This window comes from Camelus bactrianus, chromosome X (assembly GCF_048773025.1).
Source record: "Camelus bactrianus isolate YW-2024 breed Bactrian camel chromosome X, ASM4877302v1, whole genome shotgun sequence".
NCBI lineage: Eukaryota > Metazoa > Chordata > Mammalia > Artiodactyla > Camelidae > Camelus > Camelus bactrianus.
Genome location: NC_133575.1, coordinates 67,496,562 through 67,514,728, shown reverse-complemented (window position 1 = coordinate 67,514,728; position 18,167 = coordinate 67,496,562). Strand labels below are relative to the sequence as shown.

Here is an 18,167-nt window from a genome sequence, read left to right as displayed (position 1 = left end):
GTACATAAAATACAGTTTTGTTCTTTTTTTGTTAGACATCAACAATATATAACACTGTTTTCCACACATAGCATGTAGTTTAGGATTCCATTTTACTGATCTCAGTGCTGATGTAAGTTAATGTTTGACCCTTCTAACACTAAATTCAATGGGCATATAGGAAAACAAGCTTCTATTTTGAAGCAGAGTTGTGTTTTCATTAGCTAGCTGGTAGTACTTATTTTTCATGGTTATTAATTGTGCTAATATTCTTAAATTGCAAGCAATAATCTCCTCTGCTCTAGATTTGAATTATACTATACAAATTATATATGATTATTTACAAATTGGAACCTTTTTTCCCCTAAAGGCATGCTCATTTTTAGCTTGAATTTCTCAGCATTGGATCTCCCCTGTGGCAGACATTTGAAGATAGTGAATGAAGTCATGGCATGGGATGACTCACAGTCACTTAGGCACCTAATTTTTCAAGAACAATTGATTTTCAGAGACAAAACTCCAAACTTTGAAAGGTTGATCTCCTCTGTCTGTAACTTTTGAGTGCCCCAAATTATTCATGAATGACAAATCACAAAGACACGTAAGACCTATTTATATGCACAGATCTATACTATGGCCCTTGGGGCTATCCTCCCTGGCTCTTTTTTCCCAGAACCAATCCAAATAAAAAATCTAAAAAACAACATCAAAAAACATATTAAATCTGAGTTATGGTGAGAGCCGACATGATTAAGCCCCAAGTTTATAGTGATTATAGTAGAAAACAAAACATTAGATTCATCTCCAGGCAGCGGTAGAAAGCAATTTCATTGCAGCTGTCCTCCTGACTCAGAAGCCTGCAGGTCACAAACCCTGTTATGGTATCGTATCCTCATAGGCAATATATCAAATTCTATCATTCCAAGTTTGTTTGTGACTTTTAATCACCATATATATTGCTGGGTAGGAAACCTGATTTAAATTCTGCCTACGACATGTTTCTATTAATGTGATTGTTCTTAAAAGACTGCCTAGTGACTAACTCTAGCTTAGCTTTTCACTTTTTAAAATTTTCTTTTGGGTTGGCAGGGTTTAAATGTTTAAAAGTGTTTTTTCTTAACTGTGTTTTTCATATGCAAAAGAAAAATTTAGAGCTGATTTTGTCTTGTGGTTTTGGTTTTACTTAGGGAAAAAAAAAGATTCTATGATTAGAGAACTTGCCTTGCCTCCATGGTTGGAGCTTATTGGTCATTATTGCTGTCAGTGCTAAGCTGTTTTGTTTATTCCTTTGACAGGTATTTAACTAGTACCTACTGTGTGCAAGATACTGTACAATCTATGCTGTACCTTAATTCTAAAGCCAAGGGCAGTATAGTGTGTCTCTTGTTCTCGCTCTCTCTCTCTCCTCTTTCTCACTCTCTCTCTCCACTTTCTCATTGTCCAGTAAAGGAAACAAATCACCTTGCTTTGTCACCATTACGTTATAAATGTCTGCTTTTAATTGTCTAGCTAATGGAGTGCAGTAAATAAGTGAATTTTTTTTAAGAATTGTATTTGACTTTGCAATGCATGCCATAGGTTGACATTTTACATTAGAAGTTGCAAAGAGATATACGGAGACTTAAGAAAGAAAGCCCTTCCAACCAATTAAGTTTATCATTAAATAGACCATTCTTACAGGAAGCAAGTTCCCTGTTCCTGGAGGGCACTATTTAAGCAGAGTTAAGTAAATGCTTGTTTTTTCAGGGATATTGTGAAAATTTTTTTTTCCTATTTTAAATAGTATTACAGTAATTTTCTATTTACTGAGCAGTCATCAATTAAAGATAGAGGGAGGTATTCCTCACCTTTAAATGGTGGGTCTCAACCCCTTCCCCCTCAGATATGTAATGATGGATTGGAGCAAGGTGGTGGGGATCAGCAGTGGGTTGAGGAGGCTGGCATATGTGCAGCTTTATTGCCAGTGAATTTCATGCACTTTAAAGTCTTGTGGCTTGTGACTTCTTATCTAAATAAAGTGGTAGAATCCAAAAAAAAAAAAAAAATAGGTGGTGGTGGCTTAGACACATACTGAGTGTAATGCTGAGGAACCAATTAGTTAAGAGTTTATTATGGATAATCTATATTAGATAACCCCGTCACTAAAACTGAACATTGAATGTATATATGCTTTATACATTATTGAGTGTAATGATGATGATCAGATATATATTTATGAAAACTTCTCTACTTGTGTTACAGAAAATAGAAATTGTTGATGATGAAGAAAGTGACATGATAAGTAATTCTGAAGCAGAACAAGTGAACTCTTTCTTGGATTATAAGGTAAAAGTAATTTCAGATTCTGAATTTTTTAAAAGAAGGTATTAAAGGGGGTAGACTTTTACAATACCTATGTACTGGTTTATTTCACTCTTTTTTTGATAAGTTAAGCACCCTGGGGCTTTCCATTGACTCTCTCAGTCACGTGGATATCAATCAGGGTGACACACATTTTAATTGATGTTGGCTGGTTTAGTGGTTATGATTTTAAGTAGAGTTTCCTGAGCAGGAGTTAACTATTGATAGTGTATGGCAAGATAAGCCATAGTGATGGTTAATGTGAAATAAATGATAATGCTTTTTTAATAGCCAATGTTCATTTTTAAATGATGATAAAGAGGTATTTTTTTCTAGTGTCCCTTGCTGATTTTATCTTGAATTTCAATTTCTAAAGACCTTTGTTCATTATAATAATATACCTGTTTTAGAAGTTTAAAAACAATCCCCAAAGTAAATACTGAATGAATATGAATGGAGATGACCTTTTCTTAATGTCACTTGTTACTAAACTGAAAGGCTTACTTTGACAGTGTGCCATACATAATTTTGTTTTTATTAAATTGACAGAAGCCATCAGTCTATATGTCAATATGTTTTCTGGATAGAGGTGTAATTGTTGTCCCTTTGTTAATCAGTATCCTATCTTAGTAGGTAACTTTGGGGCCTTCTGGAATTTTGTCCACACAGTCATTCCTTTCATACACAAAAGTTTTTGGAATATCATAAGTGTTCAGAGACTAGTAAGGTGTTAACAGAAAAGACATTTAATCAGAAAAGACAACAGCTGTCATTTTCTCAAAAATCTTTTCAGTTTTACTATAATTGAAAGTTCTGTCAGTCAACAGATTCTGTTTTCCAAATGTTCATAACATGTCAGACTTTAAAATATTGAGCATTGTAAACACAGAAGGAAATTAGCTTTTGAAATGCTTTTGTTAAGTGGTCAAAGAGCACAATATAATCCGGCATTAAAACTGTATTTTCAGCTAATAAAATCATAAAGTTGTTGGTCTGAAGTACAAGAGATCATTCTAATCTCTCCTACATGGTCATATAATATTTCTAAATGCCCAGTTCAGGATTAAAATGGCTCTGCACGCCGCCACTTGGCACAGGCTATGGAAACTACAGACGAGATGACTGGATTGCACAGCTGTTAAGTGTGCTCCACTTAGTACTCTCAAACAGGTCAGATAGGGCTGGGCCCAGGACTCAGAGGATTCTTTCCAGGACCTTTCCCCTCTAGGGTGCCAGCTCAGTTTGAGAAGGTTTGAAACTGAAGACCAGAGCAGGCTGGAATGTTCAGTTCAGAAATGTTAATTAACATTTTCATTGAGCTCTAATGGACATTTAACAATCTGGTGTTCTCCATTGTGGTAAATGCTGTGGGAACAAGGGGTCCTTCACTACCCTATGAGGGATATCTTTTATGACACATCACCATCCTACATAAACTTTTCTTTAACTTTCAAAAATTAGCACCTATAGAGAAAACCTATCATTTTATAATCATTATTTAAAATATTCCAGTTCACTTCATCTGTGAATTTGTTACCTTAATTCTAAAGTAAAAGTAAGCAAAATCTCATATAGCAGTTCTCATTGATGATTTCAGCATGTTCATTGAAAAAGAGCCTTACCAGTTTGGAAATTTAATCTTCCTTCAAAGAACATTGTTGTATTCTATTTGCGTACACATGCTAGTGTTCCTTGAATTGGGATCAAAATCACTTTGTTGGTTCCTCGAGTGTATTCACCACAAGCTTCTTGAAAGCAGATACTTTTTCATGTACATGTTACCTGGTCTAGTGCCTAGGATATAGGTGTCCAGTAACTAGTTCCTAAGTAAGTGAAAAAATAATTAATTTATCCTTGGAAATACTTTTAATATTATTATGCTTATTTACATAAAATGAATTAAGATCTGAAGCTGGCTCATTATGACCTTTTTCCCCCACACTAAATTAGGCAGTCTCTCATTCTTGGGATTCATTGTAGCAAAATGAAAGGTTTTCTATGTACATTTGATTATTACTACTATGCAACTATCAATATTCAGTTTGGTCATAGTGCAGTTTCTGATTAAGATATTTGCTAGAAATCCAGACTGCTAGGAGTTCTAACTAACCCCAAATGCTTATGAGAGAAGTTGGTGAGCTCAGTTCCTGAGGCATGAGTAGCTCTATGGTAAAATAACACCTCAAGTTTGGCAGCCATTAATAGCCTGCTCAGAGATCAAAGCCTCCGTCCACAAGAAGCCTTGAGTGCTTCCTGCAGTCACCTTGGAAAAGAATTGACAAAGCTTAGTGGTAATTTACAGAAGATTTTAACAAGAAAAATGAGCTAGGTCTTGTTTTGTGAAATTCAGTGACTGATGTTATCTTACTAGTTCCTCTCACAAAGGCTCCATTTGCTCAGGAAAATCTCAAAAGAACATAAATTACTGCCTGTAATCTAGGAAGTGTTTAATAGGCTTGCAGAAAGCAGCTCCAAGAAGAAAATGTCTGCAATATTAAATTATCTTAAAGCTGTTTATGTTTCTCAAACATTGCATGAATACTGAGGAGGAGGACTATTTGCATGCGAAATTAGAGATCTGCATACCAAAAGATGCTTCATGACTTTTGCAAATGTGAATTAATATTTTTAAAATATTTTCTAATGGACTGTGAGTGCAGATCAAAAGGACTGTGCATTCAAATGAGACAGTATGGTAATGATGATAGATATCTCGTGTATTCAAAAACACTTCCTGGTCAGCACTTTACTAACACTGTCGCTGTTACAATGAATACTAAAAAAAACCCAAAAGTTTAGAATTAGTTAAATGTATTATGGCAGGATCATGTGGACTTTTATTATAATGCTTACTTGTAACTTAGACTGCTGTTAAGAGTGCCTTTAGATAAGGAATTTAGCTTGAATCATCATTTGCAGATCATTCACTTGCTATTAAATGGTCTGAAAAGGAAGCAGTTTTATTAGGTAAAATAAGTTCTAAACTGAGCTGATAAACTAATTGATGCAGTAAACATAGTCATAGATTGAGTGTGATTAATACAACTGTGTCCTCTCAGTTGAAACAAGAATGCCCACAGAATTGACTAATTTTAATGTCGTTTGCGCAGCTTTTTAAACTAATACTGTAAAGGTCTTGCTGTGCTCTTTGAGACAAGTTCGCCAGCTGCAGAAAATACTCATAGCTTATTTTTGGCATAGCTTATTTTAGCAATTATTATTTTAAAGCTGGCTAATAATTTTTAATCAGGTTTTATGTTATATAATTTACATACAATAAAATTCATATAGTTAGGGTTTTGACAAGTGGAGACAGTTGTGTAACCATGACCACAGTTTGTTTATTCATCTGCTGGTGAACACGTGTTGTTTCTAGTTTGGGGCTATTATGAATAAAGCTGCTATGAATATTCATGTATGTCTTTTTGTAGGCATGTGTTTTCATTTCCCATGGGTAAATACTTAAGAGTAGAATTGCCTGCCGAGTCAGATGGTAAGAAAGAGTATGTTTAATTTTACAAGAAACTGCCAAAACATTTTCCGAAGTGACTGTACTGCTTTACATTCCCACCAGCAATGGATGAGACTTCTAATTGCTCTGCATTCTCATCAGTACTTGCTGTTGTCAGTCTCTTTAACATTAGCCATTGTAGTATGTTGGTGGTAGTATCTCATTGTGATTTTAACTTGCATTCCCTTAATCACAAAAAAAAATTAAGCATTTTTCACATATTTATTGATCATTCACATATCTTTTTTGATGAAGTGTATGTTCAAATATTTTGCCTGCTTTTTATTCTCTTGCTGGTCCTATGTTTGTGCTGTAAGTGCTCTTTATCAGATATGTGATTTATAACTTTTTTCTCCTAATATGTAGCTATTATTTTTATTTTCTCAGCAGTGTCTTTGGAAAAGCAAAGATTGTGAGTTTTTTTTCCCTTTTTGTTTCATTGAAGTATAGTCAGTTTACAATGTTGTGTCAATTTCTGGTGTACAGCATAATGTTTCAGTCATACATATACATACATATATTCCTTTTCATTTTCTTTTTCATTATAGGTTACTACACAATACGGAATGCAGTTCCCCGTGCTAAACAGTATTGTGGGTTTTTTTTTTAATGAAGTCTTTTTTTTAAGTTTCATGTTTCTTGTGTCCTATTGAGAAATCTTTGCCTAACCCAAGGACAAAGATTTTTTTTCCTCTGTTTTCCACTAGAAGTTTTATAGTTTTAGGTTTCACATTTAAGTCTATGACCATTTCTTATTAAACTTTGTATCTGATGTGAAGTAGGGGTTGATAATCTTTTTTGGGGGGTATCAACCACTGTTTTTTTTAAAAGATTATCCTTTCTTTGTCCATTGAATTACCTTTAAACTTTCATCAAAACTCAACTGAAAAAAAATACATATATATTCTGGACTCCCTGTTCTGTTCCATTGATCTATATGTCTACCCTTTTGCCAACACCACACTTCCTTGACTGCTGTAGCTTAAACGGTAAATCTGTTCAGAGCAATTTTGTGGCCATTACTTATTTGTGCCTTATGACCCTGAAACTAGACTTGCCAAAGATTACTAGCATTACATCCATTCTACTGTTGAGTAAATAGAGTTACAGGTTAATTGACCTGCACAAGTTTGCACAATTATCAGTAGACCTGGCACTAAAATCTTCCCCAAACCTAGTCTATTATTATTTTTCTACACAACTAGCAAATGTAGTGAAGAGAAACTAGGTTTTAAATCAGTGGTACACAGTGGTACATTTGGAGATATTTTCTGAATAACAGACACCTAAAGGTGGGAGTGCTCAGCAAACTACTTAAGACAATCTTAGTAAAAATTTCAGTCCCTCCTTGGTACAAAATAATAACCTTTCTAGTTCTTAGTATTTGACTTTGTTAATGGTACATTCAGCATTACTGCATCTGCTATGTTCTTTATTTGGAGTTAATTGGCCTCTGTCTATTCTTAATCCTAATCCAAATGCTAATTAGGTTTAATATAGGAGGAGTCTTTCCAAGAAGGGAACTGTTTCTTGATTTTTCTCTTACTGGAATTTATTTGATTGGATTTTTGACCTTGCAGATTGTATTCTGTTGATTTGCTTAAAAAGGAGCCTTTGTGTAATAGGATAATTTCCTTCTGTGCTTTATATTCCTTCATGCTAAAATTTTATCCTCTTTATTGTCCTTCTCATTTGACTGCTTTTAAAAATGTATTGTGCCTCAAACATGTATAGTCCTAGGTTTGCATAGAGTAATTGTATTGTTTGATGTTTTGTCCTTCAGAATGAAGAAGTCAGATTCATTGAAAACGAGCTAGAGATTCAAAAGCAAAAATACTTTAAACTTCAGACATTTGTTAGAAGCTTGATACTAGCTATAAAAGCTGATGATAAGGAGCAACAGCAGGTAGGTGACAGAAGAGAGAAGTAAGCTGTAATGTATCATATTGGAAAATGACATGTCACACTTAGGTTCTTCATATTTTTTTCATTTTTATATTTCATTCCTGCTTGGCATCAAGGAAAGATTTGTTACTTCATGACTTTTTTTAGCACAGTTTTCCTGAGAATAGATATTCAGATTTGTGTGTTTTAGTGGAAAATCAAAATAACTGATTAACATACTTTGTTTATTCCAAGCCAGCATTAAATAGGGAAAACATTTAAAATATTTTTACATAATTATTGATTATATTCCCCATCTTACATATTTCATTTCATTTCATTTCATTAATTTTGAAGAAATTCTCAAAATGTTTGTAGAGATGAGGCTACAGTAACTGGAGAGGCACATATTTGGGACATATTGTGAATGAAAAAAGTGAGACATTTGCTTCTCTTGTAGATTTCAGTTACCTTCCAGTCCCTACTAGAGTTCACAAATGTTTGAATACCTTCTATTTCATATGTTGCTCATCACTAGAAAAAATGTGAAACTACTTTGTGAAATTCTTTGTGAACACAGTGCATCATTTTACTTTTCCTAGTTTAACTATAGTATTTGATTCCTCTACCTCAAAGATGAAATGTAATGTCTTGTATTTGTCTCTGTAGATTTTTGTTTACAAACTCCTCCCAAATTACATTTTCTGTCTCACTTTTTTCAGTTGAAATTTCTGTATTAATTTATTCCTCTTACTAAAAAGGAATATAGGATTATATTAAATATTTCATTCAATACTAAATGATACCAAATTTACCTCTGAGTTGTACACTACCATGTTGATTCCTTGTCGGAGAAATTCAATGTGAGTAGTATCTCACACAGGTGACCATTAATTAGGAAACAATCTCAGAGGTTTTTCTGCAGCTAGAGTACACACATTTATCCCTTATATCCAAGTAAGACTGCACATATGTAGTAGTCTTCTCCCAGTCATCTCCTGGGAAACAGATTAGAGTCTTAGCATCCCACAATTATCCCTTTTGTTTTTAAGAAAAAAGCCTTTATATGTTTCACCAAAGTACTGAACCACAAAATTTAAACTATAAAATAATTAATTCATGAGGCGTAAACCAGCATGTCCATTGTGTCCAGTTTCATGAATTTTGCTCCCCTTGGGCTATACACACACAGACATCCCAAGACAGTAGTTTTCAGTTACCTTTGACAGTTTTATTTAAACATATTGTTATATTATGTATGTTATGCATATTCCATGTCATATTGAAAATCTGTTTGTTTTTTAGGAAACTAAATATAGATTTTAAATGATACGATGGTATTTTTGAACATGGTCCCAAAGGAACTGTACATTTTAAATAAATGTAAGAAAAAAAAGCAGAATTAGGTCCAAGCATAAGATTAAGTTGGAATGTGGTCCTGATCCCAAAAGTTGTAGCATGATTTGGAATTCAGCTATATGCTCACTTATTAGCAGTTGTCTGTGTCTCTTGATATCTAGAAATAGCACACAGACTGAATTTTATTTTCTAACTCTAACCTCATCCATCACTTGATTCTCCAAAACTACTAACAAATAACAAAAGTATCTATTGCACATTTCACTTTTCTCCTTCTCTTATACTTTTCCTTTGCTAAAAGGCTGAAGAACTAAGATATGGGCAAAATGTTGGTTGAAAAAAAAAAGAGTTATACAAAAATTGCACTGAAAATCATAGCCTATATAATCAGCACCCAAATAGAAACTACTGATTTTCATAGCTGAGATTGGGTATAATGGATCTCGAAATATGGTCTGAAAATATAGAAGACACCAATAGTAATCCACAAAAGTTATCCAGGTGATCTCTCAAATACTGATCTTTATGCTATGAAATACTTAGAGGTTTACTGCTGAAAGGAATTGGTGTTTACTCTACCTAATAAAAAAGAACCATTGTGTCATTGGTTTCTCATTAAAAAAAATCCTGTGTTTTTTTATTAATCTTGACTTAGGCAAATTGAGTAATATGAGTTGCCCACAGAATATTTTGCCCCAATGAAGCAGTCTAGGATTTTAAAATATATGATACTGACTGAAGTATTAGATTATCCAAATGTGTTTTTTTAAAATCAGTAGTCTCTTTAAAATAAAAATAAATGTTGCCAGCACTGTACTAAGTCATTAGTTATGGTCTTTCTTCCCACTGATAATTCACTACGTGATTCTAGTCAGCTCAATTGACTTTCTTAGATTTGAATTTCTCCACTTTGCAAGTAGTATAAGAATGATTAACATTATGGAACTTGTCATTCACAACCTAGGAACTAGAATAAATATTATGGAGAACGATGATATATTTGGGAAATGCTTTAATCTCTTGGGAAGAGGGGCACTAGGTCTGACTCTGATTGATAAAGAACCTGAATGAAGAGAGTTAATTGTGTTTACTTTGGTATCTATGAAAAAGTCAGTTCTAGCAACTGACATAATCCAAAGATTTGTTCAGTGTGCCAATGTTGCAATCCAGAAAGATGTTGAAAAGAATTTTGACATAGGCCTCATGCATTAGTAGTCCCTTATACTATCTCAGATATTAAAGTTCTCCTATTTCATACTACACTCATTTTAGTCAGCCAACTACATTAAATGCAATGACAGGGAAATAAATAGTAGTGCTTCTTTGATTTGAAGGTTCCCTCAATAGAATTTAGAATGCCATTAAGACTGCACATCCATTTGACTTTCCAATATTCTATGTTAATTGAAAGACTTAGCCCTCTTTAATGTGGCTTGCTCACAATTGTAAAGAGAACTAAATCCAGTGATATATTTTTCATAAACTATGATCAACCAATATCAGCAAAGGCTTTGTTTCACCTGGGCTGCGTTAGTTGTAAACAACTATTCTGGAAGAAAATGGCTTTGTGTCCTATTACTGCAACCTGGAAACCTTAGAAACCTTAGAAAGCACGTAGTACCTTTAGGTGACTTCTTTGTAAATACTACTCTCAATTTCATCAAGAAGCTCATGAACTATTTAATACTATAAAATAGAAAACAAATTTTCTTTCAGGTAAGAGTTAGTCTTTCCTTATGCAGCCTGGCAGAAAGGTCTAATCTTTCCTTTCTGCTGTAAGACAAAAAGTATAGGATTTATAGCTGTCATTTCTTTTAATAAAGAGAATAAGAGAATACTATCTTATTCCAACATTGGACTTCATATGTTCTCCAAAACGCCCTGTCTTTCTGTTCCTTATTTGTGTAGTGGCAAGCTTGCATTTGTTCCTTTTCCTTTGGTCCTTGTTTACTACTGCACCCAAAGCCCACACTACAAGTAATGTTGTCTAAAAATTGCCAAGGTATGCTATATTATTTTTAGTATTGGGAACGGCAAATCAGTCACTTAGTTTGCAATTTCTGATGGTCAAGTGGGCATCAGCACTACCAAGCACATAAAACTTGATTATTTATTTCTCCAGGATGAATGAATGCATGTTTTGCAACTCCAGATGTAACAATTAAACCATGGCAAAGCTTAGTTCATGGCTCTTGGCTTATTATTTCAGCAGAGAAATGAGCAGCCCTCTAGGTACATAGTTACACAGCTAGTTTCACTTGTTCAGCAGTGCCCCAGTGAATGCTTGGCCATCTGTAGATATGGGCATAGCTTTAAAAAAGGAAAAAAAAAATCACTTGGACTTTTCAAGTTGTTAAAGTTTAGTCTGAAGTAGAATAGCTGAACTTTTTCCTGAATTGCTAAGTTCTTTCTCCCACTGAAGTATAAAATAGTCTTTTGTGAAATGCGTTTTTCTCTGTAGGACAGCATAACTGGACACGAATATTTTATTAAGGAATATAATTCTAAAGCCCTTTAGCAATGATCAGCGAACACTCAAAACTAGTATGAAAATCACTTAACTCACACTTCAGAGCATTTGGTTCAGAATAGTTGCTCATTTCTCTCCTGATTTCCCTTTTGTCCAGGGTTCCACTCTACATAAACCACACTCTCAAGATCGAGTATTTTGTTACTTCCTTAATAGTGAGTGAAGAATTTTTCTCTTAGATGAGATACTGTATTTAGTCCTGAAAGAGAAATGCTCTTTTCTTTAAATCTGTAAGAATAAATCAACATGAAAGGACTACAACTATAAAATTGGAAAAAATATGTCCACATAATAATTCAAAAAAATTGATTTTTCTGACTCAGGCACTGCTGTCAGATTTACCTCCTGAATTAGAAGAGATGGATTTCAATCATGCCTCGCCGGAGCCTGATGATACCTCATTCAGTGTGTCTTCTTTATCAGAGAAAAATGCCTCAGACAGTTTGTGATGGGGTGGGGGGATATATGATACAGCCTTTTGGCTACCTAACAGGTATGCATTTCATACTTGCATTCTGTTACCCTGAAATTCTTCAGTTGGTAAAACATTGTTGAAACAAACATTCTGTGAAGGATAAACAAGATATAATGGCTATGGTGCAAAAAAAATATATGTAAAATTGAAAAGCATTGTTTGAGAGTTTTTCCCAAACTGATGGAACTCTGGGGGGAAAATGTATTTAATTTTGAGCAGTTTAGTTATGAAATGCATAATGTCTAATTTCTGAAAGTTTTTTTTAAACTTTATAGATGAATCTTAGTTTTAGTAATAGTTTTAACCAGAGACACAAAAACAAAGGTATTTCAACATGGCTCATTAAGTTACTGAAGCTTGATCAGTCTTGTTTTTGTAGCCATTACATCTTCTTTCTTCCTCTCTCCTTTCCTGTCATCCACATACACTTTTACTCAGGAAAGTGGACTGAAAATTGAAAACAAAAATTTAAAAATGTTTTAGACTGAGTGAGTCCTGGGATTTATTTTTAAACCCCTATGAGAATCTGACTTAAGTTAATGATTGAAGATTGAAGTAATTACTAGTATACAATTGTAAATTATTGGTATTCTTCCATTATCTAACCCAAATATTTGGGGGGAGGAGAGAAAGCATTATGGAAAAGTGATTCACCACCGTGAAGTCAAATGAATTATTAAGTGTATAGAAACAAAATGTTGTAAAAGATTAGTCTTAATGGGAACTCTTCATTGCTGCAAATGACAAATATTGAAAAGATTTGCATTCTACTAGTAAATTTGTGTAACTGAGTTAGATGAAATGTTGCACAAATACTACAAGTGTATCACCATCTTCATAATATTTTTTCAGTTCTTCCATTTTATGAAACAGGAAGTCAAGGTAAGCCACTGAGCTTGGTTTTTTTTTTTTTTTTATCTAGTCACTCAGCTTTGCCACAAAATTTACCTCATTTCCATGTGAGGCCTTGTACCGAGTCATCAGCCAAGGATAATATCCAAAAAGAATTGTACTACTTTGGTTGTAAATCACAGTCCTCTGAATTTCCTGGATACTATTCTATGAGCACACTCTTAAAATGGGCATGCTACCCAGTTGTTCTATTAGTAGGTACCAGATGGCACCACACTGTAGACAATTTTTTGCAGACCTCCCTTCCGGGGTACCAGATTGTATAACCAAGACCCATAGAAGGGAAAATGCCAGTTTCTCCCTGAGCACACAGTATCACATATTTGTGAGTTGGCAGTGTGGAACTGGATTGCATGGTTAAATTAATATCTATACCTAAAAGATTAATGAAGCAGCTAGATGGCTCTTTTGGTCATCGGATTTCTATGTCAGATATTTTTGTAATTTGTAAGTAAAACCAGTTTTGATCTTGGAATTCACAAATACAAATTTATGAATGCAGAAAGGCAGTCATGAATGTCTTTGACCTTGAAATGTCTCCTCCCCCACACACAAATAGGTAAGGTTCAATGATAATCCTTTGCTTTGTCAGCCATTTGTTTGATTTAATATTGCTGCCATGTGACTACTATGGTTCTTTGTTAGCAGAAATATTTCAGTGGTTAGGTGTGCCACCTTTTAGCTGAGAACCATATGGTTCTTTGTAAACAATGTTTAGTACTCCGTGTTGACAAGTCAAATTCCATTCAGAGAAAAGAGGGCTGAGTAACAGAAGCTCAAATTTTAAGACTAAATTTATCAGTCACACTAATTCCCCTATGAGATAAAGAGTCCTTACATCATACAGCACATATAGAAACCATTTCTGAAGGTAGCATGAACAAATTTCAGGCCTTCAAGTCTCTCTTAAGGTTTCCTTACTAGTCATTGAGTTTATCTTTAAACTCTGATTTCTCCTGCTTCAACTTAAGTCCCTTCTTATTTGGTTCTTGTTACAAAGTAAAGATAGGTGATTCTCTCCTACATCTTTTGACTCCATAGATTATATTTGTCACAGTTCAGCAATTAGTCACTAAATCAAAAAATATTCACTGAACTTCTGCTATGGGGACATTGGATTTGTGCTCCTCAGCAAGCCATAAACTTCAAAACAAATTCTTTTCACTTTTTCAGGGATATAAATAAAAATTATTTAAGTAGAAATTTTAATAGATTTAAGGATTTTGCTAAGTACAATTCCTAGAACGATTTCTAGTCTACAATTTTAAGAGAAAGCATTGATTATTCCCTTGTCCCTGTTTAAAGTTCCATTAAAATAGAAACTGAATAAATCATAACAGTACACTTAGAATCCTTTTGTCTTGGCATTTGTGTTTCAGCACCAGAATTATTTCTTTTTACTACCATTGGAATTAAAACATTTCTAAAATGAAATGTCATTGTTCTATAGCAGGAACCAAAGGAAATATACATATCCAGAGAAAATCATAATTGGCAGAATGAAATTATGCACTGTAGATTTTGAAAAAGGTGTCAAGGTAAAGTATTAAAAATCTGTTATGAAGAAAATGTATTTTTACATGTATAGATTGGAATTGGTTTTGAGACATTTTAGAGCAGGAAAAATATTAATTTATAGACTGCTTTTGTGAGCCTCTTCATGACTGGGAGGAGAAAAACAATTAGTATTTATTCTTTAGGGTTTTGACACAATAATAAAACAGAACATACTATCTAAACCCATACTATCTCTCACAAAGGCAGATGCCACCGTGAAAAAAAAAACTGTTGTTTTCCTTCCTTTTAACTACTCTTTGATGTCTGCTTTCTGCTTAAGATAGCCAAACAGCTTCTAAAGAGGAAATGTGTATCTAAGACCACTTACCTTCCAAAATGTATATAAAAAAAACCTTAAAGTACTTTTCTCATTTCAGCCAAGCTAAAATTAGTCTCAAGAAAATGAGAACTGCAGTTACCCTGGAGAATAGGAAAATTAACACCTGCAAGGAAAACGTTAAAAGAAAATTGGCCTGTTCATGGAACTTAGGGATGTTTTGTTGTAAGGTCAGTTATCAACAGCAGGACATTTTTACTACCACTGCAATCATGTGATAGAAATGTTTCTTATTGTTGGAAAAGAAAAGACCACAGCTCAATCACATCCTGTACTCTGTATACTACCAAGACCTCGAAAGATGTCCAAGAGGTAATTTCTCCAAGGACAGTAACATCTCTTTTAAGGCACTTTCACAGTCAGCAATCTGTAAGTTTGTAAGAGAAAGCATGTGGTATTTTTAAAAGCATTCTAGGCTCTAAGATTGACTTTGTTGCCCTTTGTGGGGGGTCGAGGAGGGTCCATTCAGCCCATTTCCAAGGAATAATTTCTTCATTTTAGCCTGATAGCTTATGATCATTTTAAAGAGGGATTCTGAAAACTTTAACTCCTGTCCTTCTTCCATATTGCAGTGATGGTATATCAGGAATATTGCCTATTTTAATAACTATATTAAATTTTTATTTGGATCTTAAAATGCCAAATTCTGAGAGATCAGTCTTTTAAGGGCATTATCAGTACCATACTTTCTAATGATGAATATATGGATTTATCTTTGAAGTTGGTGTTATCCTTGGCAGACAGCACTGTATCATGCTCTTCACCAAGCTATGCCCTCTGATGTTATAAAGGAGGAGCCTACTAACTTGTGAGCCTACAGTCAACATACCATTGCCCAAAACAAACTTTTGTTAAGAACAGATTTGCTAAGGGAGAAAAGAGAATAAAGTGATATTTTCATGGAAATATATTATGGTTGTTCCATTAAAGTGTATACTGAGTATATATTGCTCCACATTGAAATTTTATTTTGCATTAACTTGTTATGTAATTCCTTTTAGCAATCTTGCATCCCATTTTACTGGTACTACCTCTGAAACATACTATCACGTTAAAACCACATCAGACTGTAATGTGAACTTTTGTAGGGTTTTTATTTAAGCTTTTATAGAGGCAATAAATGATTTCCAACTAACAGACATCTATTTCTTTCTTTTAATGTTTATTTTTCAAGTCTTTGTTTTGCAAGCATTGTTCCCCCTTTAAAGATAATTTTTTTCCTCTCCAAAATAAGGTTCTGATAAAAAGACAAAAAATGCAGAGAATAAGGTATTTGGTGTTATGGGAGGTAGGACATGGAATGCTCAAGTAATTTGGTTGATTTCCAAGCTGACACATATATCATCCTTAATTGACTTTGCATATAAGTGAATTACTCCAACACCAGTGATATAGAGTGAATATTCTATAATATGCAATATATTTGTCCATAATTGTATATTCCAATGGTAAAAACCAGCAAGTAAATCTCCACAGTATAAACAAAGAATACTATTTTTACAACAGATTTTTTTGTTTTAAGTGGCAGTGTTGTATCTAATTCTGGCTCTCTTTGACACTCGTTGAGCATTCTTTTACTTTGGGTGAAAAATGCCCATGCTTTTTTTTTTTTGTCAAAATCTTATACCAAATGAAACTCTTCTTGTCATCAGATGGGGGAGGAGGGCAAGGGGTGAGTTTCACATAGCACATCAGCAGTTTTCCTTCCCAGTTGATACATTTTCAAGAATGTTGCAAGTAGAAAATCATATAAACATGCACTTCCAAATACCCAAGTCTTTTCTCAGATCTGCAGAAACATTGATTTAAGGTGGTGAAGTCGTTTGATTTTATAAAAATGAATGAGAATCATTACAAATCTATTTAAAAGATAAGTCAGTGGATGAGTATGTCCATAAGATAAGATTGAGTATTTTCACATCTTTTGCAACTAGTTTTTATCATGTTATAAAAGTAATAGATGCTCATTGTAGACATTTTAGAAGATGTAGATAATATAAAGAAAAAACTACTTGTAACCCCAATACCCAATAATAATCATTGTTAATATCTTATGCATATTTAATTCTAATCATTTCTTCTACATATTACATATATTCAGCAATACTGTGATTATACTGATTATGCAGTTTCATATCCTGCTTTTTCTCTTAATTATGTAATGAGAGCATTTTCCAATGTGACCATTTGTCACCAAGGTATTTTACTCTCGGTTACATTTAGACCTAAACAGGAATTGTTTAAAAAATTTATACAAGAAAAAATCAAACCTTCCATTGATGAAAATACGCTTGTTCTAAAGAATTAACAAGTACCTGCTTTACATAAGTACTATACTTTTTACCTTAAATTTAAAACAAATGATAGTGCTTATTTACCTTCACAATAATAAAGTAGCTATAATTTGGCTGCAAGTTACAAGGTACTTCTCCTTAAGACCTCTTCCTAGGTGATGTTTATGTCATCTATACTAGTAAGCTATTTCTTTGTTTGTTTGTTTGGGGGGGAGGTAATTAAATTTATTTATTTACTTATTTATTTTTTAATGGAGGTACTGGGGATTGAATCCACGACTTCATGTATGCTAAGCATGCTCTCTATCACTGAGCTATACCCTCCGCCTACTAGTAAGCTATTCTAAACTTTAAAAATAAAACAAAATCATTTTCAGGTATGAAAAGTCTCATATTATGTACACCAATATGCACTTGGAGTGATTTTTGTTTTTAGTTTGGAAATCCTATTTATTTACAAAACTGACTTTGAGAGAAGGAGGCATAGTTCCATAAAAATTCTGTCAATTGATTTACCCATATAAAATGTTTTTTTAAACCTTTAGCTATTTTAAAGAGTGATTAACATTTAAATTTTGAGGTTCAGGATACTTTATACATTCAGCATATAACCTTAGTGAACTTTTTTGATTAATTTTGAGTTAATTTTTTTTGTGGTAAAGTATACATGTTGCGGAAAAATGTGTTACAGCTTGGTGATACAGCTCAGTTGTGACAGCAACCTGGATCCAGGCGAGAGACCAAGCAGCACTCGGAGAGTTGGACAACTCAGGTTTATTATGCCAGCGGGCCCAGAGGAGTTAACACTTTAAGCTCTGGACCCCATCTGTAGGTTTACACAGGCCTTTTATAGGCTGCCAGTTTTACACTTTGTAACATCATATGCAAATAAAGTGCAACAGAAGTTGACCAACCAGGAACACGCTTTGTAGAAATAGACCAATCAGGAGTGAGATAAATAACCAATCAGGAGTGAGCTCCATGCAAAT

At 33.7% G+C, this 18,167-nt stretch overlaps 1 protein-coding gene across 1 annotated transcript in view; it reads left to right on the top strand.

Moving 5' to 3' along the window:
* HDX (highly divergent homeobox) overlaps positions 1 to 16,011 on the top strand; it is a 122,615-nt gene extending 106,604 nt beyond the window's left edge. Inside the window, exons 8-10 of the mRNA XM_010949745.3 lie at positions 2,221 to 2,304; positions 7,614 to 7,736; positions 11,927 to 16,011. Of these exons, the coding sequence (XP_010948047.1) occupies positions 2,221 to 2,304; positions 7,614 to 7,736; positions 11,927 to 12,052 (333 nt within the window). The 3' untranslated portion in view covers positions 12,053 to 16,011. The remainder of the gene's footprint in view (positions 1 to 2,220; positions 2,305 to 7,613; positions 7,737 to 11,926) is intronic.
* Positions 16,012 to 18,167: the final 2,156 nt, after the last annotated feature.